This window comes from Coturnix japonica, chromosome 8 (genome assembly GCF_001577835.2).
Source record: "Coturnix japonica isolate 7356 chromosome 8, Coturnix japonica 2.1, whole genome shotgun sequence".
NCBI lineage: Eukaryota > Metazoa > Chordata > Aves > Galliformes > Phasianidae > Coturnix > Coturnix japonica.
The window spans coordinates 4,620,997-4,647,997 of NC_029523.1; the positions used below are offsets into that span (position 1 = coordinate 4,620,997).

Sequence of the window (27,001 nt, forward strand, 5' to 3'; positions counted from 1 at the left end):
CATTTTTGTTCTGCTCCTACATAACGATCAAACTTCTCATTTTTGAATTACTCCCATTCTATTCCCACCTATCTTTATAATCTAATTTCCTTCTCCTACAGGCTGCCATGCTCAGGCTGCTCCAACTGTATTATTTGTTCAGTTCCACCTACTCTTTATTTCACTTGTAACGGCTTCTCAATTAAAACTCATTAAAAATCCTTTTTTCTTCTTCACACCCCACCTGTTCATTTCTTTTCCTGCTATATTCATGCATTTTTCACTCACTTCAGACCGTACTTACTTGCTTGTATGCTGAACTCTTGGTATCAACACTATAGTTTTCTAATTTATTTGCATTTAGTGTCAACATATTAGTCTGGTTTCTAAGGTACCTGCTGTACTTCAAGTAATCCAGTAGGCTTCTTTCAAGGGGAACAGAGCTGCTTAAAAGTTCGCACTGCTTGTATCTATAATATTTGTTTCAAACATGGGTAAAGAAGAATGGTTTTTTAAAGGCTACTTTTAAGGAAAATGGAAAAAAATAATAATACAATAACTGACAAAATCCCCCTCGTTTGCAGTAAAAAATAAAATAACAAGATCAAATATATTCAGGCCTACTTAACACCTATTTTTTTTTGTTGACAGGAGCAAGAGTTCTTAACTGGCATCTATTTCCTTATGCCAAACATGGTCAGTTCTGATACATGTAGCTGCTTGCTCTTTCCTAAGACTCTGCCAGGTACCTGAGGAGGGACAGGAAGGTGTAGAATCATGCTATCAGAGCATGTGAAGGGAAGGAGAAGGCCAAGACTTTCTATGCTATTGTGTGCTTTATGCCTGTGAGATGTTAGGTTATGACCAAGAGAGCATCTGCGTGATTCTTCTGTTTTGGACAAACGAGGTCTTGGTGTTTTGTTTGAATGTGGCTCACTGAGAAAATACAGAGCAGTTGGAGGGAAGCTGAAGGAATTAGTCAGAAACGAGTAGAAGCATTGAGAAATGTGTCTTGTGAGAGAAGGAGTGGACAAAGACTCTTTTTTAACATGAGATATGTTAAAATTGTTTTCCATGTCTACTCTGTTTAGGAGAAAAAACAGTTGGTTTAAGTTGGAGAAAGAAAGCACTGAGAACATTGAGATCTGGTCCAAGAGTTACACTAAGAAGGGCTTGGAATGAACTTTGGGGGGTAACTGGAGGTGTCTGTTAACAAGTGTCTGTAGGGGACTGTGTGATCCAGGCCTGTGTTTTCTGTGGTCAAGCTGAAAAAGCAGCAGCTTGGATGACCTACCTGAGCTCCCTGTTAAGGCTTGTGTTGAACACTCTAAGGTGGTCTTGGGAGATGGTCAAAACCTCTTCTGGTTTTACTTGTGGCACAGGGTGGTCCCACTGAAAGTTGCTTTTTGGGCTGTGCCTATGCTGTGTGGAAGGCAAGACATCAGGAAACACTTTCCAAATTATTAGTTAGCAAGAATAAAGAGCCCAGCGTTATTTCTTCTGGAGTGGTAAAAGGTCTTTCCAAAGAGCACTCCTACAGGATGGAGTCTGTCCTTTAAAGGTGGGAAAGAGTTATAACTGAGCCTGGTCAGTGAAGTATTTTACCTAATAAATGCTGTAAGTGCTGGGCCTCTTAAAATATAATTCCCTGTGCCCTGTTCAAAATAGGCTGCTTGTGTAATCAATGATGAGGTAGATCCTGCTCAAGCAGTGGATCAGGTTGTCTAGAGAGATTCTGGAATCATCTTTCTTTATGATCTTTGAGATTCTACACTTGCTCTTGGCCCCCTGAGTGACTTGATCTAACTAGAGCTGTTTGGAGCAGGAAGTTGGACCAAATGATCTCCAGAGGTCACTCCCAACCCAAGGTATTCTCTGATTCTGTGCTAAGCCATGCAGAGTGACGCTGGCTGCTTAAGTGCAGTCCTTCAGGCTTGCATTAAAATCAAAGCTGGAATTTAGGCAACTGTTTTTTGGGCCGCCCATCCACAAAATAAGAATGCATAATGCATTACAAAAAGAGACTTGTTATTTGTCTGTAAATATCCTCATGGGCGATGTGTGTTACACACATTCATAACCCAGCCACTCTGATTTGCTTCCTTGCCAATCCTTGACCTCCTGTTCTATTGAGGTGTGCGTTCAGATTTGCAGCTTAGAGCTTATGGGAGACCAGGAAAGAAAAGTAAGAGAAAAATACGTGATACAGCCAGAGAAATGGTTCTATTGCATTCCCTGCAGAGTCAGACAGGATGAAACTATGCTTGGCTAATGCTGCTGGTTGATAGATGCTATACAGTGTGTGTGGGGGGAAAAGCTTCAGGGGAGAATTTATACAGCTAAAAATTCTTCCCAGGATCCATTTTCTTTTCTTTTTTCCTTCATTTATACCGCAGCGATTGTACAGATCAGAGCATGTGAAAAGTCTTCAGAATGGAAACAAAGTAGAGATTTTTAAAGCTGTTTATTCTCCACCCTTTGCCCTGTTCTATTTTGAAATTTGACGTTAGTGTCTTTTGAAAGGGACCATATGGCATTTCTAATTAAGGCCTGTGATTTTCTGACATACAACTGAATAATACATTCCAACTACTGTGAAGTCTTCCAGATGAAAGAGTTTCCAGGGCTGAAGCACTGTAACTCTGTGCTGCATCTGATTGGAATAGTTATGGTGTGTAACACTGATCTCCTTAGGAGCTTCGGAAGATGTAGTGTAGCATACTGACCTGGTGAGGGAAGGAAGGGTTTTCTGTGTTGGCTGGTATTGATGTTCCTTTGCAAGCCTGTGTTTGGATCAGATAACAACCCAAAAGTATTAAGCGTAGATTCTTTTGCATATGCTTTAGTATGGTAAGATTGCTGACTTGCATTTGGCAGTTGCTGAGGTAAAATAATAGGAATGTGTCATTGAGGTCTGAATGACAAGGATGAAGGCATTCCTTCTTGAGATAGCTGGAGAGCAACCTCACGCATTCTGACACCTGAGCTGTCCAGACTCTGAGGCCTCTGAGGATAACGGGGCTGTTTCAGTCCCTCATTTGGACTGGGTTTCATTAACAGCGGTGCTGAGAGCTGCAGACCACTTGTTGTTTGGTGTTGTCAAAATCATACTCGTGTTTAATTTTTAGCAGTGTTTTCTGCAGATAACAATCGAAAAAGCCCTGAATAACTGCGAAGCCATGATCATATCAGGAGCTGTTCTAAAAAGTTCTCATTCCTCTTGTAGTGAACATCTGCACAGGCTTCCAAAACACTCCAAAACTGGGTTGTTACTGCCTGTTTGAGCCTGCTATCCTAAGCTCCCACTATCTCTTTGAGTTGTGTGTGTTAGTCATACGTAATGGCACGTATTCCTCCACAAGTCATTTGTTCTGATACTTACATTGCTTCTTTTCCATTTGTTCTGTTCTTCACCGTGCGACCTTTCATGTCACGGTATCATTTTTACTGCACTTTGAGCTTATTTCATTAAAAGAAATAATTCCATTGCTCCGAGCAGGCTTTTGGAGAACATGAGAACAGAATGCCACGGGAAGGATGGATGTCATGGAGTGGTGTTATCGTCTGTGTTTTGCGAGAGAGCTCTTTTTGATGTGAAATTTAGAGTGGATGTGACTTTTAGATAACTTTACATTGCGAAGTATCACTGAATGAAGAGCTGATTGCCTCGAATCTTTCCTCATGTAATGCTTTTCTGCATCCCAGCCCTTTCTTTCATAACAACTCTGTCAATTCTTCTGTAGCCTTTTCTTTTAAACCTTCTGGTGACTTTACTAACACATTTATTTTGTCAAATCCACCAACCATTCTTTACGGTTCCACTAATACTATCTATGTTTCTCTCTTTTCTTCAAAGCTGAGAAGCGAGAAGAATTTGTCTGACACATTTGTGTGTGCATCCTTAATGTCCGTTCCTTTATGGTAAAATCTGTGCATGCTTTTGTTTTCTTGTTTGTGTCTTTGTTTTTATTTTGCAGAGAGTGATAATGAACTCTCCAGTGGCACTGGTGATGTGTCAAAGGATTGTCCTGAGAAGATTTTGTATTCCTGGGGAGAATTACTAGGGAGATGGTAATGCTTCTTTCTTTATATATATATATACATACATATATAAATTTAGTTTTTAAGCATTGTTATTTTTTTCTTTGAGACTTTGTGTCGAACCTCTCTGTTCTACAGGAGATCCAGTTGTGGCTGGCGTACGTTTAGAATTGTTTAGAAAGGTTCTTGCTTTTCTTCTTTTATGTGCTTTTTGTTAGCACAGGAAATTGTGGGAAGACCACGACCCTCGCTGTAAACTGTTTCTGGTGAAGAGTGAGATGATTTGTAAGCCTGGAGCAGCCTTATTTCTGTGCTTTAATTTCTGTGCTTTAATTAAGCACTTCAGCAGCAGTGTATGTTTTGCCAAGAGAGAAAAAAGATGGTAAATTTGCTGCTTCTGCACGACCTTATGCTGTTAGCAAATGCCAGAACCATTTACTTGGTTTTGTCTTTGTAAGTAATAGCTCATACTGCCTGGGTCAAATATAATGGCAGGTTCTTAACCCAGAATTGGCACAGTTGGTTCTTCCCAACTCCAAACAGAGCTGAAAAATGTTTGAAAAAGGCTTTATTAAGATGCTTTCCCTCTTTACTTGACCACCTTGCTTGTTTGGAGATGAAACAACCCTTCGGTGCAGCTCTTATCTGTAATAGACACCTTGTGGAAAGGCTACCTCAGTGTGAGACACCACCAGGTTCTCAGCAGAACCCATCTTTCCTGCCTTTGTTCTCATTATTTCTTACCCCATTTTGAGTGCTGAAGCAAATGAGGGAGTATGTGGAAGTTATTGATCCCTGTACACAAATGGCTTCCTCCTCTGGAATGGCTAGAAACAGAACTGCTCTGGAGCTATGCAGGGCTATCCAAAGCTTGTTCTAAAGGCCTTCACAAAGAAAGAATTTATAAATGGTTTGAAGTCTTACATCTGGCACCACAAAACCAACAAGGCATTCATGTCAGAGGATCATTTGGTAGTCAGACATCCCAGCTGAAGTGAGTTAAGTACGGGATGAGATATGAGATGTCCCAGTCCGCTTGAAGCCTAACAGTAGCAAATATTTTCTTTATCAGTGTGTCATACAATATTCCCTTTTGAGATGAATTGAAGTACAGAAGGTACTTGGATTCTTGAACAGTGTTATGTTACATTTTAAGAACAAAACCTGGAAAGTGTAACATGAAAAAATGTTGACAATTTGAAAACTAAAAACGGGTGAAAATAAGATCCGCAAATGCTTTTAACAGTGCACCATATGCTAAAGGAATATCTGTGTGCTTGTAGAGAGCATAAAGAAAGAAATATGAACGTTTCCACTTCGAAGTGGTGTGTGCCCATTTGCCTTTTAGGTGCAAAATCCCTTGCCTTTTAAATACTCCCTGTCAGTTAATGGAAATGTCACTGTAACATCATAGACTGACTCAGCAGAAAGTTGCTCCAACGGCCTCCTTCAAAGGGTACCGCAGAGCAAGGAATAACTACACAAGAAGATGCAGTAAGCAGTTGGAAAGCTTTTCATTTACTTCATACACCGTATTCTTCGCTACATCCTACAGTTGCTAAGGTGTTACTGCTGTCTTAATGCACCAGCTGCAGTGAGGCCTTGTACTGTGGCGTGCTTAGTTCTCGACTGTATGTCGAGGGTGAGGTGTTGTAACATGGAAGGAGCATCTCCATTAGTGGCTGCTGGAAGTTAATAGTATTGTTTGATTTTATCTACTTGCTACTCATTAGTGAAGGCTTTATGTTTTGTATATAATGCATATGACCAAATCCACTTAACAACCAAGTTAATTTGATACAAAGTGTGCAGTGAGTAGTTTGTATTTGCAAAACTTAAAGTTTCTATTGTACTTTATTTATACCTGGATGTACGCTGCATCGTTCTGGAGCTATTTAGAACGTGTGGTTCTTTTAATCTGTGAATATTGCCTTTGCTTTCAATCTCTTTCCTATCATGGCATTACTAATGAGCCCTGCCTCAAGATACACCAGAAAAGAGAGTGGGGCCTAGCAAGGCCTTCATTTGGGCTGACTGAATAATGAAGTTTGAAGTGACCTCTGTTGCAGTGCATGCTGAAAATTAAAGCTGATCACTGTTTTTGAAGGAATAAAGTATGGTGCATAAGGAAGTCATGCCTCCAGGCCCCTCCCTGGTGTCACAGTGATTTGAGACAACTCTGAGCACGGGACAAAGAACATTGTTTAGAGCAGCTTTTGAATGGAACCAGCAGTGGAAAACTGTTCGCATCTTAATGAGCTGCTTCAGAGAATGAGTACTGCAAACATTTATATAAAATTGAGGGTCAAATTGTGAGTTATTTGATTAAATGGCAGCTTGCTTGCGTTTGGCTAAACTGCCACTGTCAGTGTTCTCCTGCCAGTAGAACTGAAAAACATAACAATGGTCAAAACAATAACAAAGCAAATTCCTGCAAGCGTTTTGTACCTCAGCAAGAATAGCATCGATTCACGCGGCCTTCTTGCTGCATTGTTAGGGAAATTGTCATAATAAATCAAACCGAGGTTTAATCTACAGCAGTAAACACCATTATCTCAGAAAGGAGTTTTAAATACGTGTGTCTGAACGCTGTGCAGTGATGTGTGTGCAGCTGTTTTATCCTGAAGGCACGGGCTGAGCTATGGGGGAAAAAACCCTGTCTTCGGTATTTGATCCATGTGGTTACAACCTCCTCACATTGATGTGTGCCCACTTCTGGAGGGTTACTGACATGATGCCGGGGACAGGAAAGAGCCATCCTGGTGCTGCAGCGTTGCCTGGTGGCTGTGCAGCCTCATTGGCAGCTGTGCTTGGGGTGCTGGCATTTTAGCAAGCGCTTAATAGGGTTGCTGTGTGCCTTGCCATGTGTTACCATGGGTAAGAGCAGGACTGTAGGTCTTTGTGTTAATACTTAGTCACCTTCTGATGGCTCCCAAAATATCATTCCCTATGCAGGGAACTAATGCCAAACACGTTTGCACGTACTGCTTAGTTTTCTCTTTCAATTCAGTTTCTTTTTTACTGGTCAGTATAGTTTAGTTTCTGTAATTTGTTATTTTAATTGTCATTGCCATTTCTTATCTTCCCTTTGGAAATCACTATGTTTTGCCATTGGTTCTTATTGCAAATCCTTGCTTTCCCATCTGACAAATACTATTTAGTATGACCCGTGGAAGAAATGTTCATAGTAGTTGACTCTTAGTTCTCAGAGCACTACTGGAAAACTTGAGCTCTTTTTGTCTCGCTTTCTATCCATGTAGTGTAACAGGTGAATGTTTCTCTGTTCCTTAGGCACAATAACCTTGTGGTGAGACCCAATGGACTGGCCACGCTGGTGAAGAGAGGAGTTCCTGAGGCACTGAGAGCAGAGGTTTGGCAGCTGCTGGCGGGATGTCATGACAACGAGGCAATGCTGGATAAATACAGAATTCTCATCACAATGGTAAGTTACTTTTTATTTTTCCTTCTCTCTTTGAGTAGTTAAAATGAATTATACAGAGCGGCGATTTTATTCAGTGGCAAAGCAGCAGAAGAGAGGAGCAGTTTGGCTTGTTTGAAGCAACTGAAATTGTGATGGTGACTTTACCTCCTGCCAAGGGTACCTGCTGAATGACATTAACAATAGAAACTGCTGACCTATATCTATGGTAATACTTGACATTTCATTTTCTGTCCGCCTGCTGAGATGATAATAAGCACATCAGCTTCTTGTCCAGGTGTTTGCTTTTTAAACTCATGCCTTTGTTTTTCAGCAGTTTGTTTACTCTGTGTCTTAATTTCCAGCTTTTTAGTTTGAATTAAGAATACAAACTCAAGTGGTTTTTATTTTGTTGTTTATTATATGGAGAATGGATCGTCTATCCATAGAAAGCTTCTGGGGTAGAGATTGTTAGTAAATGCATCCTTTCATAATTTGTGATGGTTATTTTTGATGCTTGTCCTGTTTGTCTGACCTACCAGCTTTGTCAGTCAACTTTAAAAAGTCCCAGAGTGAGATCTGCCATCATGACTTCTTTTTCCTTTACCAGTTAATAAAGATGAAGGTGTATACGTTCTTTTTGAGGTGGTGGTTAGGTTGTATTTTCCTTGGAAACCATTTGCAGGACATCTGTCAGCTGTATGTTGCATCAAAGCCACCTCCATTGTTTTTCTGCTTGCTTTCCAAAAGTGCCAAATACGTTTGTTTTGCTGTGGAGGAGGGAGTGGAGAGCTTCTAAAATACAAATGTGATCTTGCAGCTGAGGTCTCATGCCTTAAAAATACCTTGCCCACGTTTGGCCTTTTTGTGATAGAAGTATTTTGGTGGTGTGTATTTTGGAAGATGATAGATGCTGCATACACGTGTATGGGTTATAGAATTATTTGCTGAGGCATTTGTACAAATTCAGTTTTCTTCTGAAATAAATCTGTAATCGTAAGCTTTCTTCTGTAGCCAAACCACATGTAGAGCTACTGGTGATAACATCACCCAGCACACATGGGATGAAAGAGTTCATGGAAATAAATGAATGGGAGAGCTACTGTGCCTAACTAAAGATAAAGTCCATTGTTGGTTGGATGCAACAGAAAAACATCAGATGTTTTTTAGGAACTTTCTATACTATATCTGATGGAAAATGGTTTCAGTTTTGTGTGCTTGTAAAGTGAATTAAGGACTTAAAGGACTGTCATATGTGTATCCTTCTGAGTCCTGCTGGAAGCTTTCTGGTAGCAATATCTTGTGTATCAGCAATGAGATGCGTGCTCAACAGGTTTGTAATTTGAGTATTACTCATTGTTCACTTTCTTCTGTGTGACAAAGCAGAACTGATTTTGCTGCATTGTTTGTGCAATGCTGTCCCAATACACGTGTGTTATTATTTTCCATAATTAACTTTTCTTCCCATAGCTTTCATTTTGATTCTTTCCATTTGTGCATACATCTGGACAGTTTCATTGTCTCCTTGACTACTTGAGTATTTTCGGTAAGCACGTGCGTCTTCCTTTAAGACACTGCTACGTGGTCTTTTCCAACCTGAGCAATTCTGCAATAAGAGATGGCAGCATTCTCAGCGTTCTGCATTTGACTGGCCTGAGAGTCAGGTGTGTTGGATGTGGGAGCAACATCTGTGTCATGCCCCATGTCTGCTTGCCTTTGAGCTGCAGCCATGCTGTCCCACACTGATCCCTCCCCTTGCTTCATGTCACATCTCTCTCCTAACACTATAATTCTACTGTCAGAGGTGCCATGTTGAAGCAATAGCTGGGGTTACCTGTGTTGTGCAAACAGTACCTGATCTGTGGCTGCATCTTCTGGGCATCAGAGGGAAATATATTAAATGCTGGAGCTTTAAAACTACTGGGTGAGGCCTGGGAATCTGCTACCTGTGGAAGGAGAACAGTGTTGGCATATTGAACATGTGTCCCTAGTGAATGATAGCACAATTTCAGACATAAAAATGTGCACCACACACAGGTAGTGGCCTTTAGTAGTCATGATGCTCTGTCACACCTCTCTCTGACTCTGTCAGAACTGATGTGTAAATGGTCAGCAATCTGCTGTCTCTTGGTGGCAGCAATAAGGTGATATTTGCTTGGCTTTTCTTAAAGCAAGTTTGTTAGCATAGGTAGAAAATGGGATATGGAGGAGATTACAAATAAGCCACTGAGTCTAATGTGATAAAATGTGATTGGCTTTGAAATTGGAGCCTTGATGCCATGTGTTTTATTTGTGTGAAAGAGTTGCATTGAAACTCCTTAGTTGTGGATTGAGAGAGTTGAGTATATAGAAAAAAGACTATTTTAGTTTGAGTGGAAAATGAACTGAGCTTGTTATTTGCAGCTATACCAAAGGATGTAAAACTAGCACCAGGAAGAGGAATCTCTTGTGTCTCAATGGCATTGTGCTGGGTTCCACTGCTCAGTGCTCTGAGACTAATTAATCAGTAAGGGAGGCTAATTAAAAAATGACTGTTCACCAGCTGCCACAGCAGATTGGTTAATGGACTGAAACATTGGAGCATTTTCGTGGCAAATATTTGTGTTCAGAATCTGTTTGTCCTCAGTGAAAGTGGGAGAGTTTATTTACCCTTCTTTGTGGAGTGGAGCAACTTCTGTGTGGTTTTCTGCTTGGTTCAGTGGGGGTTGTCCGTATTATCTGAGCTCTGCCTACTGAGCAGGCTGATTACCAACAACAAGGGAGCATCCAGAATGGCACATTAACTGTGTCAGCAGACTGACTTTACCTCTTAATCCGGGTCATTATGAAGATGTGGAATAAAACCAGACCCAGTACTGACCATTGGGGAGCACTGTGGGCCTCCAACCAGACTGTTTGCCAATCACAGCTCTCTGAGCTCTTGTCAGTCAGCCAGTTCTCAGTCCATGTCTCTGTCCACTCATCTGTCCCGCACTTGCTTAACTTATTGATGAGGATGTTATCAGTGATAGTGTTGAAAGCCTTGCTGAAATCAAGGTAGGCAGTGTCTGCAGCTCTCCCCTCACTGACCCAGTTGGTGATGATATCACAGAAGTCTACCAGGTTGGTCGAGCATGATTTCCACTTGGAAATGCTGACTTCATCTGATAACCTTTCTTTCTTCCACTTCTTGGTGATGACATCCAGAATAAGTTCTTCCATCAACTTGTTTTATTGCATTTTGAATGAGATATGGTAACTGTGCAGGAACAGATAATCAGACATATGAGTAGTATTTTCAGAGTTGTGTTTGTTTTCTATTCAGCTAACTCATATCTATTGGCAGGTTCTTAAGTTTTACTTACCTCTGCCTTCCCTGAAGGGCTGAGACTAGGATGGCTTTTATTTAATTGATCTGTTAAACTTGATTGTTCATTTTTGGTCAGGTAGATTCATGATGCTTTTATAGTTTAATGTGGTGGTTTCTAGGGAACGATCAGTCAAACATTGATTGAATTGGTAGGATGTCTCATCTTTGGTATTGGTTATTATTACCTCATCAGCGGTATTTTGGTTACTGCTGGAGGCAGATTTTCCCCTTGTTTGAACTATTTTAGTGACTCTGCGTGTTGTGGAATAACAATTATATACTATACAGAAATTAATAAGAAAATACTGCCTCTGAAGAGCAGAACTTGACAGAGGCTTTAATTCTTTAAAGAGCCTTATTTAAATTTAGACTTCAGATAAAAGGTTTAGTTTATCATGAATGTGCCAAGGTATCTCGTTGCATAGTAAATGTTAATACTTCTGTTAGGAATTCAGGAATAAAATGTCCCCGAGGTGAATTTAATTTGTCAAATTTTGATTCATTTATTGCTCATCTGGAGGAAATCTTTCAATTTTGTGTGCACAGAAGGGAAAACGTGGTACTCACTCTTTGTCTCTGAAGGAATTCTTATGTTTAATAACAGCTCTCTGCAAGGAAAAAAATATAGCATCCATTAGTAATTTTTATGTCATCTAAATTTTAACCTTTATATGTGATATCAAAAAATATGTGAAATAACTCTTAATATTTTTTTGCAGGGCCTGTGTAAAAAGCATTGTACCACAGGCAGAACTGGCCTGCGTTTTCTCTTCTATGCACAAGCACTGATGACACTCAGGATGCAACCTTGACTCTTGGGGCGCTGCAGGACGTACCAGCTCTAAACATCACATGCACTCACACATCTGTTCTGAAGGGGAGAGTGCAAATGAGATTTGCATTTGTTCTCTCAGAGGCCACGTTCTGTTGGGATCTGTGTACATTTATAATCCATTATCTGCAGAAGCATGGGAGCGTCAATTGAAATAGAATGATAATAACAGTATTATGGCCTGAATAGGCTTAACTGATGGTTACTGGAAGAACTGATACTTCAATTGACGTTCTCATAGTCTCTGGATGTACACTGATATATATGATGATACAGAGGGCTTTGTTAGGCAGAACAGAGCAGGGATATCTCAGTATCTCTCTGTTTCTTTAGCATGCGATAAAATCTGCTAGTTGTGGTAAGTGCTTCACACCTCTGAACAAGTTCTAAAGCGCTGTCATATCCCTCCATAAATACAATACTGATAGCTATCCTGGTTTACCTGTTAACAAACCAGTATTCAAACTGATCAGTTTTTGATCAGTTGTAAACAGTTCTGAGAATGGTAGAATCATTGGAGTTGGAAGGGGACTTTTAAAGGTCAGCTACCTCTACCTCCCTACAATGAACACAGTCATCTCCAGCTCTATCAGGGCATTCAGAGCCCAGGCCAGCCTGAGAGCTCTACAATTCCTAACAGCATTTATCTTTTCAATGTTCTCTTGGTGCTGCCTTTCATCTGCAATTCTTTGCTTGCTGGCTTCTTCCTAACCATTCCCTCCTTCCATGCAAAGGTCACGTAACTGGTGCTCAGGAGGCCACGTTACTTGAGGGCTGGAGCTGTTTGAACGTGAGCAGAAGAGACAAAGCATCATTTTGTGTATGTTGCTATAATGCAGCTGCTAGTTAGAGATGAGTTCAGTGATGTTATCTGCACAGCATCTGCAGTCTGGAAATTGGAAAGCTGCACTGAAAGACAGAGCAATTGTATTTTAAATGCCTTGTTTATAAGGGTGACTAACTTCTGATATTGCACATGTAAATTAATTGTGACATTAGTCTCCAGAAGCAAATGGGGGCAGCCTCAGACTGACTTGTAATTAAGGCCATTTGTGCATCAGCTGGCTGCTGAACTGACACCGAGCCATGCAAAAGGCATTGGCATATCCTAACACAGTGACTATCTAAAAATGATTCTCTGTCTTGAAAATCTGAATTGGTGCTTGCAGTTTTGGCTTGCAGTGGTCTTTGCTTGAAGCTGTGTGCTTTTGAAAGCTTTAAATCAAGTATTTTCTCTAAGAGCTCAATCTAAGGTCCTAAACTTTCACATGTAGAAAGCAGCACAGGAGTCAGTTCTCAAAACAGGCAGTATTTCCTGTGACTAACTGCTGAGAGCTGATGTTTCAGAATCTTAGTGAGCAAGCAGTCGTAGTAATAATAAGCCATGAGCGTATCACTTGAATGCAATCTAACGTCTAGTACGTGAGAGGATCCTGATGCCTTTTTCAACCTTAATTTATGTATGACTTCTTTTAGATCGTAATTTGGGATTTATTGTTATTCATATAACCTTTTTTTTGCCCAGACAGTACAGTATACAGCCTGACTCTAAACTAAACCCCATATTTGGGGGTGCATTTTCAGGCAGAAGAGGTTTTCTTCACTGTGGCTGAAGGCAGCTGCATTGTGGTGACTTCTATGTATTTCTTCAGAGAACTTCCCCCTTTTCCTATGGTAGTGGTGAGGTGCATCTCTGTGCAGCTGCCATGCGAAGCAGAATGCAGGTGATGGATGAATGTAGCTCTCAGTTGGGTGGTGTGTGTTGTTTGGTCTGCTACAAGCTTTCTTCGGGATTGAATACCTGCACTTCAAGCAGCCATGCACTCGATTAATTTTAGACTATTACACAATGAGGAAACAAATTTCATAGAAAGCTCTCATCAGCACGTCTTTTGTCTTCACTGGCTGGTTGAGTCAGCGTCAAGCCTTGAAAATATGCAGCCTGGCTCTTTCAGCCTGAGTGTTACAGAGCATGCTGCTAAAATCTTTGCTTTAAAGCTTTGCTTTTTCCTATTTCTAAGGTTGATCTTGACTGAAGAGAATTGCTTTATAGTATTGTATGTGGAGTTTCCTGTGCAGAAGCTCTTGGCTTTGTCATGGATTCCTCATTTAACATCCATTCTTGTCTTGTCCCCAGCAGGGAACTGGGGGTGACCACTGTGTGTGTGGTTCCAGTGCAAATATTTCCAGTTAAAGTTACTTCCAGGAAAAGTTACTGACTCAAGTCCCTGAAGCAGTTGTTGATACTCTGCTTAGCATTAATTAAGGCCTATCTGACTATGGGCCTTGGAAAGTTAACAGTGCACAGCTGTCTTAATTTCATATTTTGACATGTGCCAGGCATTGGGTGGCAGAGAGTAGGTTCTGTGACTGTCTGCTCTGGGGAGGGCTCACAGCAAGGCTGACCAGCCATCTATCAGACACTGTAGGCTAGTATGATCCTGTAATTATAATCATCTGTGTAATCCTGTATGTATAAAGGGGCAGAACTCTGCTTGCTCAGCACAGTAAGGAAGCAGCACAGGGTGGACCAAGAGGAGTTGCAGTGTTGAAATGCCTGATCTCCTCCAGTTCCTTCCTTGTACTCTGCAGAGCACTCTGGAGCTTGTGCTAATTGTGAGCTCCGAAGCAGCGTCAAAAAAAGAACACTACTTGTCTCTGAAGCTCTCTCTGAAAATTGAGTCATAGACATTACATTTTAAGCCAGCAGAATGTTTGGTTATTCTACTTTTGACTGCCTTTTAAAATGCTAGTTGCCATAACAACTTTATTTCTTTATTTTTAGCACATCAGTTGCCATAACAATAAAATATGGCTTTTTGAAAGTAACCTTTTTTTTTTTTAGCTTTATTTTACAAAGAACCTTATGGGGTGGGGGGTGGGGGGGGTGGGGAGAAAGGAATCATAGCAAAGCTGTTCCCCTGCGAGCGCTTTGATTAGAACATGAGCTGATATTGTTTTTTAATCTAGTTCTGTTCAATTTCTACTGAGTTTTTTGACTACTGAGCATTTTCATAACTTGGGCAGAACAAATAATACAGATCACTGTATAAATACCTTTCCTGGTGTAGAAAACTGCTGCTGGGATTTCATTTTGTTCATTGTATGTTGTGTATTCAAACACCGTAACTATCGGAGTCACTTCCAAATATCTTCATTTCATTACACGGAATGGCAGTAAATGCGGTGTAGACAGCTGCTGCTGATGAAGTGATATGGGAGTGTATTTCTTTATGCCATTGAAAGCTGTCCTTCTTTCTGCTTGCTTGTTTCTTTTTCTTACCATAAGATTGCTTTCAAGATTGTTCTGAAGCCAATAACTACCTTTTGTTTTGTCACATCATTCTTTATCTTATTTTTCATTAAAAGCACAAGAACAAATTTAAGCTCAGCTTATTCTTGCAGCAAACATTAGAGATGTGTTGGGAGGAAGAGCATTGAAGAAATATGCTGTGTGACTTTTCCAGCCCAACTACTTCCAGCTGCCAGGTGAAGATGCCTCTGCAGCACCCAGTGCTTCCACTCACTTCTGTGTGGCCTTCCTGGCTGTCATGACAAGTAGGTAGGGTCAATGTGTTTATCTGCCAGCTGTGGGGTGCTTACATATAACAACCCTAAATATGAATAAAGAGTCTGGTGTTTAGCTTCAGGGCTCAGCTTTGAGCAGAGGAGAGAGGTTTTATTATGAATTTAGTATTGGTGAAAAAAGTTGGCCTTGAATTTGATATATAGGTTTAAACTCTCTATTGCCTGGCAATGTCCTCCCCAAATGAGTCTGTAAAATGCATTCATAGATTCTCTCAAAAGCTTTGTCTTTTGCCCTGGGATTTAGCAATCCACAGCATGATTTGCTCGGTGAAGAGCTGCAATAAGCTGTCTCAGTGCTAGTTTTAAACACAGCACCTAGGTCTGGTTTGTAGATGTAATATAGAATTAAAAATGAAGCAAATACAAAGCAGTCAGCATTTACATAGAGAAATTGTATCAGTTTTTTCAGGTTTCATGGAGCAGAACTGATGTAGATTCATTTATTTTTTGCTGTTGTAGACTTACCAGAGCAACTTCGACCTGGAAGGACTTGTAAGGTTTTTGTAAGACCTAAAATTGAGTTATAAAAAACCCACTGCTTTGAAACATAGATATTCAGCTGCGCATTTTAAGGGGCAATGTGATAAAGTGCCCTTGTGAAATCTTGGAATGGAATGTATAGCATGGAAAGCTCATTGGTTTGCCTCTACTTGGACACTCTATTCTTCAGTTTTCTGCTGGTTTTTATTAACAAGATATTTTACCTGCTATCGGCACTAACAAAGTGTGCGTTTAATTCTGTTTGTTTCTTAGATGGCAAATAATGTCATTTTCTTTATTAGGAAAAGAAATATCAGAACTTAATTTCTCAGCTCGCATAACATTTTACATGTGCCAATTTCTATCTATAAATATAAATGTCCTCATATAATCTAATTTAAGACAAAATCAGTAGTTATTTGAAATTGAATGCATTTAGATATTACTAAGCTCAAAGCACAGTTACCAGATATGAAATACCTTGAAACCTGACTTAGCTAACTTTTAACTGTGGGGAAAGCAAAGGCAGGAGTTCATTGGCATTTCCAGCATCCTGTTAGTGCTGTGTGCCATGTCTGAGTCTGCTTCTGTTGCTGCTGTTTGCTGACTTTTCCCTATAGGCTCCTGTTGGTAAGGTGCTGCTCCTGGACCTTTCTCTGCTGTTATCGATGTCAGTGGGTGCTGATACACTCTCTGGCAGCACACAGCCTATGAGTGCTACCTCTTCAGCTGTTCCAGCTGGGAGGAAAATTCAGCCTAAATGAAGCTTGAAATCTATATAAAGAAATTGTACCACGGTTCAGTTTATAAATAATTTCCATGCCATATCCTTTCCACGTTCTTCTCATCCATTTCTTATCTGAAGTGGTGGAATAGCAGTGACGTTGTTTGAAGGCAGTCTTTGAAAGATCCCAGATTTGCTTGGTTTGTTCTCCCCTTTTTGCTCTCGGGAAGTTCCACATCATCCTCAGCAGGTTTTGCACTAAGGTAAATATTGAATCTTTAGCTCTCAGCTGCTTTTGTTAGCTCCAGCACTTCAGGCTCTCGCTTGTTCTCCTAATGGCCGCTAAACTCAAGGCAGAGTTTAGGGTGGAATGTTCCCATTGTATAAGCAAAGCTGACTTGTCCCTGAGATCACACGTTTCCAGGCAGCCTGTCATATTCAGCTGGTGCTTAATGGGAGCTGCGTCCATAAACAGGGGAATGGAATCTCATTTTGACAAGCAGCTGGGAATTTATCCTGTAGTGCTGGCAGTGTTTTCAGAAAGGGGAACTGGAGTGAAGTGGATAATCTGAAGGGTTCTAAGCAGTTTTGAGAAGATGAATTACACATGGAAGTGCTCTGTGTGTGTGTGTGTGTGCTGTAGCTCTCAGCACAGTGTTGCAGTAGTCGGCAGCAGCACGTTGCTTCCAAGTGTGTCTTTGTGAAGGGTGAAGGTACTGTGCTGAGGTGGGAAAGGAGGGCTGGTTGTACAGCACTGAGTGCATGTGTGGGCCTGGCATGGAGTTCTGTGCTAAGTTTGGAGGGCAAAACAGAGGTGATGCTCTTGGGTGAACTAAAGTTAGCATTGTGCATAGGTTTTTTTGTTTGCTTTGTTTTTGAAGACAATGAAGAATGGAAGCCATGTGTGTTGTGAACATATCATCTCTTGGTGTCCAGTTGTTGATGTGCTTGTAGAATACTAGTTCAGATATATCTGTAGCATTTAGTTCCAACTTTCTGCCTTGCTGCAGAGGAAGGTATTAGTAAAACCACAGCTATGTCAAAGTGTGCCTTGGAGAAGTATATAGGAACACAGAGTTAAAATCAGTAGGGGGGTTGAACTAGGTGGTCTTTGGGGTGCTGTGATGTTACTGCTGGTTTAAGGGCAGGTGGGTTAGTTGTGGTTGCAGACACTTTTGTCTTAAGCGCTGTTTCTTCAAGCAGATGCTATGTTTAATTTCTAGGGAATGCTAATGATCACCATTCATTACACTTGACAGCGTTTCCCTGAGGAAAATTCATTTCTTTATGGATGGTTTACTCCAGGGTGTTTTATTTCGATTGAGTCGAAGCTCAGAAGTTTGGGAGTGCCTGTAGCACTCAGTGGAGTGTGTGAGTTCCATTTATCATGTGATCTTGAGAGCCTTCTTCCAAAGGAAAGTCTTAGTTAGGATCAGTAGCTCCAGTAGGCAGCACTGCACCTGGAGCTGCTGCTGGGAGCAGCACAGGGCAGGGCTGCTGGCAGCTTGCAGCAGGGCCCTTATTGCTGTCATGGGGGAAATCTGCTCACAAATAAGGGATGTCCGCTCCCTTACTTCATCCCTTTCATTATAATTCAGGCAACATTCATTGCACCTGCACTGAAAACCAGCCAGTGGAGTTTGCTGCTGACTGGCACTCCTGTGTGGGGCCCAGCTCTGAGGATGCATTCTGTGTTGCAGCCATTCCCTGTACTGAGGCACGGGGCTGATTCTTGTATTTTATTCAATCCCTCATACTTGCCATCATCACGCAGCCACACTTCATGCTGCTTCGGAGTGCTGGAGCCATAATGTGCTGGCTGCAGGTCTTGCTCCAGGCTGAGTATGGCAGCTCTGCCTTGCTTTGGTGCTATGGCATTGAAGTCCCTTTGTCAAACTCTCCCACGCTGTGCTTTGCAGATGTATTTTGCTGATCCCTGTAGGCTGAAGTACGGGGTTGGTATCTTCATATCTCCATTTATCACTGTGTTAGGCACCCAGTGTCCCTGCAGACTCATGGGGCTCTATGTGGGTACTTAGCATGAGGAGCTGGGGGCTGGATGCAGCCCTGAACCCCATGGCAGGAACGGGGGGCAGGGTGGGTAAGATTCTGGTTGGATGTTAGGAGGAAGTTCTTTACAGTCAGAGTGGTGGTGAGGTGCTGGCACAGGCTGCCCCGAGAGGTTATGCCGTCCCTGGAGGTGCTCAATGCCAGGTTGGATGGAGCCCCAGCAGCCTGGTCTGCGAAACGTGGAGGTCGGTGGCTCTGCTTGTGGTGGCGAAAGTCAGGTGTAGGTGACTGATGTTCATGGTCGGTTTGTGCGGCCCCTTCCCGTTCCCACGCGTGACTTTTCAGCCTCTTCCTCGTCCGTCCATCCCCGCCGCCGTTCCCCCGCTGCGCTGCGGGGGGCGCCGCTGCCCCGAGCCGCCCGGACGCCGCAGCGCCGGCCCGGAGGAGGGGAGGAAAGAAGAGGGGCGGCTCAGGTGCGAGCGGCGCTGGCGGGGGAGCGGAGCGGCGGCGGCCGCAGCCGCAGCACGGCGAGTAGGAGAGCGCGGGCGGGCGGCGGCTGGCGAGGATGCGCGGAGGGGAGGCAGCTCTCCTCATTGCCGTAACAAAGAAGCGGAGGAAAAAGTAGTGGTTCTGTGCGCGCTGTGCCGCTCGTGGACAGAGGGAATAGCCGGCGGGATTTCTGGGGCGTTCTGAAAGCCGAAGGACTTTTTCTGTGCGGCGTGGGGATGCGCGGCAGGAAATTAACTCCGACTGGAATGGTTTGTATCAAAGTGCTGCGACAGGATTGGAGAAAATGTTTCTTTTCTGGCAGCTGAAATCCCTCCTGCGGGCGCAGCGAGGGCTGCCCAACGCACCGGGGACTTTTGCAGAGACTTAAAGCAGATGCCAGCGTTAATACCGGAATGACCTTGGGATCGGTGTGTGTGGATCCCTCGCTTCCCCCCGCCGGGCTCCAGAACTCTCGGATAAAGGCGGTTGTGGCATTTCTGGGGCCTTTCGGAAACCACGAGTGCGTGCAATTAATTTACCTGCCTAACGATTCCGGAACTGATGGAGCATTTACTTCAAACTGAACCCAGATGCTTTCTCTTAATGTTTGCTTTCTCCCCAACTGCGAATACAATGAGCAAGGTAACGTCCTGCAATTAGAAGAACGATTATTTTAAGCAGTTATTTATCACACCGATCACCTATAAATGTAAGAGCCCTGAAACCACGTAGAAGATGAAGCGAAACAGCAGGATAATGGAGTAGTAAACAATGGCAGCCTTTCTGGTCAAATCAGCATTTCGTTAGCATCACAGCAGAATGCAGATGGAAGTTTCTGTCGCTGTGCTGTGGGGGTTTGTGAAATGATTCAGGTGTTGCTACAGAGGTGAGCTCTGCCATGGCTGTACCCGTGAACTCCTGAGTGCTGAGCTCTGCTGTGGCAGAGCTTCCAAAGATGATGATTTTTAAATTGCCGTTGCCGAAATAAGAATTGAAGAGGATTTATTTTGGTCTGTGTGGACCTTGAGGTATGCTGCTGGCATTGATCATTGGAACAGACGGTAACTGCTTTAAAGGGATTGTGAATTCTGACCCAAGTCTCCAAAGCCTATTCTTAAAGCATTTGGTTTTTACGTGAATAGACGCAATCTTCCTCGTTGTATGTGAGATGTATGCTTGCTTCCTGGGCAGTCAGAGGACAAACCTGCCTTGTCCCCCGCCCGTCTCCCTCCAAATAAAATTCATTATTCATACCCAAACGGTGGTGAGTCTGTTGGAATTAACCTTGACAAAAGTGTTTTCCTTACCTTCCTAACAAACAGCGTGGGTAAGGTAGAGTGCCATCTCCCAGACGGAGCCAGAAAAGGCAGCGTTAGATGATGAACTTTTTCCTTTACTCTCAAGTCACTCTGATTTAAACTGCGACGTTAAAAGATGACCTCTAGCACCTGCTGGTCCAGGAGCCCTGAGCTGTGCCAAGGTTCCTCCTTCCCTCCCTCCTCTCACCCCGCTGTGTTCCAAAGTCAATGACTTTCTCAGGAAAATAAAAGTCAGAGATTTCCCCCCAACCCTCCCCCCCTCACCCTGGGGAACGAAGGTGGTTCTTCGGTTTTTCTTCCCTGTTTCATGGTACCTGCTTGCTTTAGAAGTGCCTTGTGTTTGCTAAGGTTTGGTCAAGAGCACTGAAGCAGCTGATCAGTGGCCTTTCTCTTTCTGGCCTTTTTTTTTTTCTTTTTTTTTTTCTTTTTTTTTTTTTCTTTTTTTCCCTCTTTTTTTTCCTTCTTTCTTTCTTTCCTTAAAGCTAAGGTGCGCCAGAGGTGATGTGCTGATGCTGAGGAGCATCAACTGCTTACGGGACTGTAGAACCCTCCCAACTGTAAGCACTGGCAGCAGCTGCAGGACAGACCGTGGGACGCTGGAGCAGCCCGGCTGCCGCTGAGCGGGTCACCTGCCCGCTGCCTCCAGTCACAGTGATCCCACCACAAAACATGAACCGGTCGCGATGGGTTGAATGGAGGACTCTGAATATGAGCGGTAGCGTGGTGAACCTGTCTGAGCACCTCTCCTGCCCTCTGGGATTTGGTCACTACAACGCGGTCGACATCTGTATCCTTGAGACGGTCGTTATCGTCCTGCTCACCTTTCTGATTATCGCGGGTAACCTGACTGTTATCTTTGTTTTCCACTGCGCCCCACTTCTGCACCATTACACCACCAGCTATTTCATTCAGACCATGGCCTACGCAGACCTTTTTGTTGGAGTCAGCTGCTTGGTCCCCACGCTGTCCCTGCTACAATATTCAACAGGTGTCCACGAGTCCCTGACGTGCCAAGTTTTTGGATACATCATCTCCGTGCTAAAAAGCGTGTCTATGGCATGTCTGGCTTGCATCAGCGTGGATCGCTATCTCGCTATAACAAAGCCTCTCTCCTATAATCAACTGGTCACACCTTGTCGCTTGAGAATCTGCATCATTTTGATCTGGATATACTCTTGCTTGATCTTCTTGCCTTCCTTTTTCGGCTGGGGAAAACCTGGTTACCACGGAGATATATTTGAGTGGTGTGCTACCTCCTGGCTAACTAATGCCTACTTCACTGGCTTTATCGTCTGCTTACTGTACGCTCCTGCTGCCTTTGTCATATGTTTCACATACTTCCACATCTTTAAGATTTGCCGGCAGCACACCAAAGAGATCAACGACCGCAGGGCTCGCTTTCCCAGCCACGAAGTGGATGCTGCTGGGGAGACGGGGCACAGCCCTGACCGCCGCTATGCCATGGTGTTGTTTCGGATCACCAGCGTGTTCTACATGCTGTGGCTCCCCTATATCATATACTTTCTGCTGGAGAGCTCTAGGGTGTTGGAGAACCCCGCGCTTTCCTTCTTAACGACATGGCTTGCTATAAGCAATAGTTTCTGCAACTGTGTGATCTATAGCCTCTCCAACAGTGTTTTCAGGCTGGGACTACGGAGACTGTCAGAGACCATGTGTTCATCTTGCACGTGTTTAAAGGACAGGGATGTACAGGACCCTAAACCAAGGAAACGGGCTAATTCCTGCTCCATTTAAAGAACACTGCTGTGTGCCATCAAACGAGGAGCTTTGATAGTGTTTGCTGTATCTGGGGACTTAACAGAGGAGAAATGTTTACTTGAATATTTTGCAATGCTGTTAAGAGATGAGTTGAAAAGTGTTTTTGGGAAAGGAAAAGGCTGCTGTAAGGAGGGGTCACTGGACTCTGACTGTAGCTCTGAAATTATGAGCACAGCCATTCAGCAGAGACAACAGAGAAAGTCAGAACTTAAATCTTCCAAAGGGCAGGATGCAGCTCCTGCGTGGCAGGAGGGTTCTCACAAAACAAACGAGTTAGTTACTACCTTCTCTTTTCGCCCTTGTAGGAAAGTTGTCTTACTATCTTTGTGTCAGAATATACTGTAGCCTTCTGAATTTAAATATATTTACGAGGAAGCAATCAACTACACAGTAAGTGGCTATCCATAAACTATATTCCTGAGGACTTGCAGTAGATGTTGCAGATCAATAACCAGCTCTGTCTCTGCTCACACCTGGTAAACCATTTTCAGTTACACAAACAACCTGCAGTGCATACAGCCTACGCAGGGCATGATGCTTTTGGATAAAATGGCACATTCTGCTATAGCTGTCACCAAACCTTCCCCTTTCAGTTCCTTTTATTTCCCCGCCGGCCCCCTCCATCCTGTGCATCTTTAGGTCCTGTTCTGTTGCAGGGGTTTAGTTTGGGGGCACCTATGAGGTAAGCTGAGGAAGTGCAGCTGCCCGCCTGTAAGGACTGACTTCTTCTGTCTTTCATTCTCTCGATCCTGTTAAAGTAGCACACGGTGTTGATGTAGTGTCCTTTAGGGTGTACTAAAGCTTTTCCTTTATTGTCTACACAAATAATCCTAACGCAGATATGGTAATGGCGCACAGCAGTGTGCATCACTGCTTAGAAAATTAAAAGTAAATAACAAAACCTTTTCTTTTGGAAGTCTGGCTTACTGTTGTAGCTGCCAATCCTCTGTGTGAACCGAGCTTGCACATACTGTATTCCTTTCAGCTATTATTTTTTAAAGAGCAAACGTAAGCTGTGGTCTGTGCCTGATGTTTTTTCTAGCACGTGGGGTAGGTCAGTGCTACAGGACTAAAACGCTGTACTTGTTTTCAGGGAAATACTTGTTGAATAGATGTTCACCAGACAGATGCGCTCGGAGAAGGTGAACAAGACATTTGGGTATCAAACACAGGCAAATGAGCTTTGGTATTTCCTTTTGTAGTGAACTGACTTTCAAGTCCACCAATTAAATCTTTTTTTTATTTCGCAAGGGCGCGGAAACGTTGGGTTTGTGAATTCAATTGCCAGGGGTTCAGATGCATGTTGGTTGATAAAACACCTAAATCATTATTTTGAACCAAATGTCATTTTCTTCGATGGTTATTGGCTTTTTAAAAAAGGCCCCGACTATTGGTGCCTTTTTAGCACTGCACTATTATTCCTTCTTTCACCAAAACGCATTTGTGAAGATCGTGCCTATTACTTTTTGTAATGGAAGCTAACCACGTTTGCACACTTGTGGTTTGACTCCAGATCTCCCATACTGATGTACTCTCTGTTCTGTGGAGGTGGTTCTGAACCCCTGTACGTTTTTAAACCTGTAAGAAAGATAAAACGATGGAATAAAGTAATATTGTGTATATCAAACCCAGCCTGACTGTAGTTCCCTGATGTTACGCTCTCTTCTTTGTGCAAGTTCTTCTGGGTTCCAGCGACCTTCTGAAGGACTTCGGAATTGCCTGTTTAAAATCCCAAACTAAGACTGCCTGCTTTCTGTCTTCAGTGTTTGTATGCTGGTTTCTATCATCACACAGCCTTTAAAGCAGATTGAAATATGACTTGAAACATTCCTCTAGCTAAACTGAGCTGTTGCTGACGATGAGCCCTGACAGATACTGCGGAGAAGCAAGTAGAGTTCTTTGCACGTATTCACGTCAGTGGCAACGTGTGTATTGCCTTCTTTAGAAAAGATGCTGTTTGTTTCAGAAGGCTCTTCTTAGCAGCTCCAGAAGGTTGTTCAACCCTGTCTCATCTCAAAAACCAGACCTGTATCTGTGCTCTGTGTAGCAATGTAGTTAGTTTCCTGCCTCGTTAGGTTCTTAGAGCACAGGACTTGGCCAGCAAGCAATGCCTCATTCCTCCCAGGTTGTGTGGTTGGCTTCAACTTAATGAAGTAGTTCTGCATTTGTGCTTAGTGCTTCGTTGGCATTTCCAGTAACAGGTTTTGGTGTGACTTTTGGAAATCCAAGGAGAGTTCTAGGAAATCCTTGTAGCTGGCCAAACCTTTTATTAAAAAGAAGAAATGCAACTTTGAAGGCGCCAGGTGCGTATTTATGTGGTGCTGTAGCTTCAAAAGTGTTGAGATACACAAGCTAGCTCATTTGTATCAGTACTAGCTCATTTGTATCAGTACTAGCTCATTTGTATCAGTAGTGCCTTAGCTGAACCCTGCTTGTGCAGCCCCATAGGATTGATGCAGCAGCCCATGGGGCAGGCAGTAATACCTCCCTCCCCATGTGTCAAGCTGGCGCGTGGCACTTTCCTGGGCCCTCAGGCTGATGTTGAAGGGACAGAATCTGGGAGAAATCCCCTACCCTGCATATGAATTGTAGGTATCCAGGTTCCCTGCTTTATTTTTCTTTGAACATCAATCTAATGCTGGTGCAAGAGAACTGACTTGCATGTATCTGAAGCCAGAATTTCACTCGCTCTGAAATCATGCTCCAGCCTGTTCTATATAAACCTGGAGTTTATTGAATTATCCCCAGCCAAGTTCAACTCTGTGTTTCCTGGTGCTGTTCCCTGGATGACAGAATTTGACGTGGTGGTCAGTCACATGAATTTGTCCATTTAGTAAGTGTGTTTCATTATTTTTTTTTTCCAAGCTTTTTAAACTCCTGATTTCAAGAGTTATCTAAGGGAGGTTTGTTGCTGTTTTACTAATGCTGTCTGAGGACTCCAGCTGGTGCTGAATTCTCTTCCAGAAATGATAAGGCTGGATGTTTTGGTGGGTTTAAAAGAAGCCCAGTAGAAATTTCAATCTCCAGCCTGTCAGTTGTGATTTTCAGTCTGTCTTTATTATGTAAAGTTTCATCATCTTGTATTAAACAGCAGGAAAACCCCAATCATGCAATGGCAGCCGAAGTGCGACCAGGAAAGTGACTTTCTCTTCACCAAGCATCATGTGCTCCTTTATTTCCTGAAACACCCAAGTGATTTCCTCTTAAAGCATTCCTTACAGGGAAGGAAAACTGTGGCCACAAGAAGCGTAAGGTGTTGTTTTAAGTGTTTTCTTACTGATTTTCTCATAGTAAGATGTATTTTTTTCCCCACTTCTGCTTACAAACACGTCTTGTGATTGTACTTGGTAAAGCACGAGGCGTCATGCTGGGTTTATTTTTGGGCAGAATCTTTGTGTGTCCTCTGCTGAGCAGTTCACTGTTCTTTAATGAGCCGCCTTTCATGGAACAGTTTATGAAAACCTTTTAAAAACAGCATTTATTTTGTAATTACAAATATTTTACTGTGTTAGTATTTGCCAACTGAATATCTGTAGCTGTGCTTTGTTTTCACCCTCAGCAAAGCTGGTAAAAACTGCTTTTTTTTGGTGATGTGCCAGCCAATATTAGAAATTGGCTGTTTAGAGTCAAGCATCGACGCAATGATTTGCAGTTTCATTAGCTTCTTATTCTGCAGAAGGAGTTTCAATACAAACAAAAGGTAGTTGCTGCAACGGGATGTCAAGTTGATGGGAAATGAATTAGTTTGTATACTATCCCATGGCTGGTTCTCAATGTGGAGCTCTTTCATCTTTCCATATTACGTATTGATTCCGTGATACGCTTGTGGCCCAGCCTATGGGCTGTGGATTTTTGTGCTGCCATTTGAATGTCTGTGTCTGTGCCTCGGGGTGCTGCTGCAGTGGGAAGAAGCCTTTGCCAGCAGCAGCTCGGCAGTGATGTGCCCAGCCTGGAGCTGCCTTTTCAGGGAGGAATGTGCGATGTTTGCTGAGCCAAAATGCAAAGCTCTGTTAATAGACTCCTTTCTCTGTTTGATAGCAGGAAAATCCTTCCAGAAAACATGAGTAGGGCTCCATGGGCCTAGGGCAGTGCACAAGCAGAGGAGAGGCTGCTGAGGGCACTCTTCCTCAGCAGAGCCTGGAGGAAACTCTGCCAACCACTCATCTCACTTTCACATCCACCATTTCTCTGGGCTTTTCCTTTATTGAAGTACTGCGAAGGACAGGGCAAGTAGAAGGAGGCCCTTGTGCTTTCAGATGTGCTGACAGCAGGCTGGGAAATGCTATTTGAGGCCGTAAAAATGCCTGTAGATCTTTGGGATTTTATTACTGCTTTACCCTGTCTGCTGCCTGACCCTCCTGAGAAGAACATGGCAGAAATGCTGCGGGTGTTTGTGCTCATCACCCTGCTGCTCGCTGTGAGCAAAGCACAGATGATTCTGATTGAAAGGAAACTTGTATACATGCAATGATTGCCAGGGAAAGAAGTTTTACTTCTTGTATGTGCCATTCACTCCGGCCCATGGTTTCAGTTTTATGAGCAGCAGCATTAGGAAAAGGGACAAGCTGAAATTTTGAGGAGGATCAGAGATGTCAGCATTAATCACATTGAGGTATTGCCTTTTGTTTCTTCCTTTTCTTGACGTGGAATACATCTGCCTATTGTCTTGTTTTTCTTCTGTAAATTATTTGAATAAGCTTAAATGCTTCACGGATGAAGTCCAGGTAATGAAATACTTAAATGAGAAATAAGATAGTGACTTGGGAAAGTATGATGGGGTGACAGAGAGACAATGAGGTGCATCACTCATAGAGCATGCAGGTACTTCACATTTCCCATTCTTTAGGTAGGAGAGTCTTTGAATACCTGCATCCAGTGAAGGTTTCTGCCCTTGAATGATCTCTCGAGTGTTATTTATACTTGGGCATGTATTATTTAAAAGCTGTTCTTGTGTGATGTTTAAATTTATAATTGTAAATGGACAAATGATGTT

The 27,001-nt window shown here is 42.8% G+C and overlaps 2 protein-coding genes across 8 annotated transcripts in view; both read left to right on the plus strand.

The window, feature by feature from the left end:
* RABGAP1L (RAB GTPase activating protein 1 like) overlaps positions 1 to 27,001 on the plus strand; it is a 160,482-nt gene that overhangs the window by 32,310 nt on the left and 101,171 nt on the right. For all 7 annotated transcript variants that reach the window (XM_015869566.2, XM_015869565.2, XM_015869563.2 and 4 more), the window contains exons 12-13: positions 3,957 to 4,050; positions 7,312 to 7,462. In XM_015869566.2, the coding sequence (XP_015725052.1) occupies positions 3,957 to 4,050; positions 7,312 to 7,462 (245 nt within the window). The remainder of the gene's footprint in view (positions 1 to 3,956; positions 4,051 to 7,311; positions 7,463 to 27,001) is intronic.
* GPR52 (G protein-coupled receptor 52) lies at positions 14,522 to 23,661 on the plus strand. The gene is made up of 2 exons (XM_015869572.2): positions 14,522 to 19,938; positions 20,712 to 23,661. Exon 2 carries the CDS (start codon positions 20,899 to 20,901, stop codon positions 21,982 to 21,984), a length of 1,086 nt encoding a protein of 361 aa, XP_015725058.1. The 5' UTR covers positions 14,522 to 19,938; positions 20,712 to 20,898; the 3' UTR covers positions 21,985 to 23,661.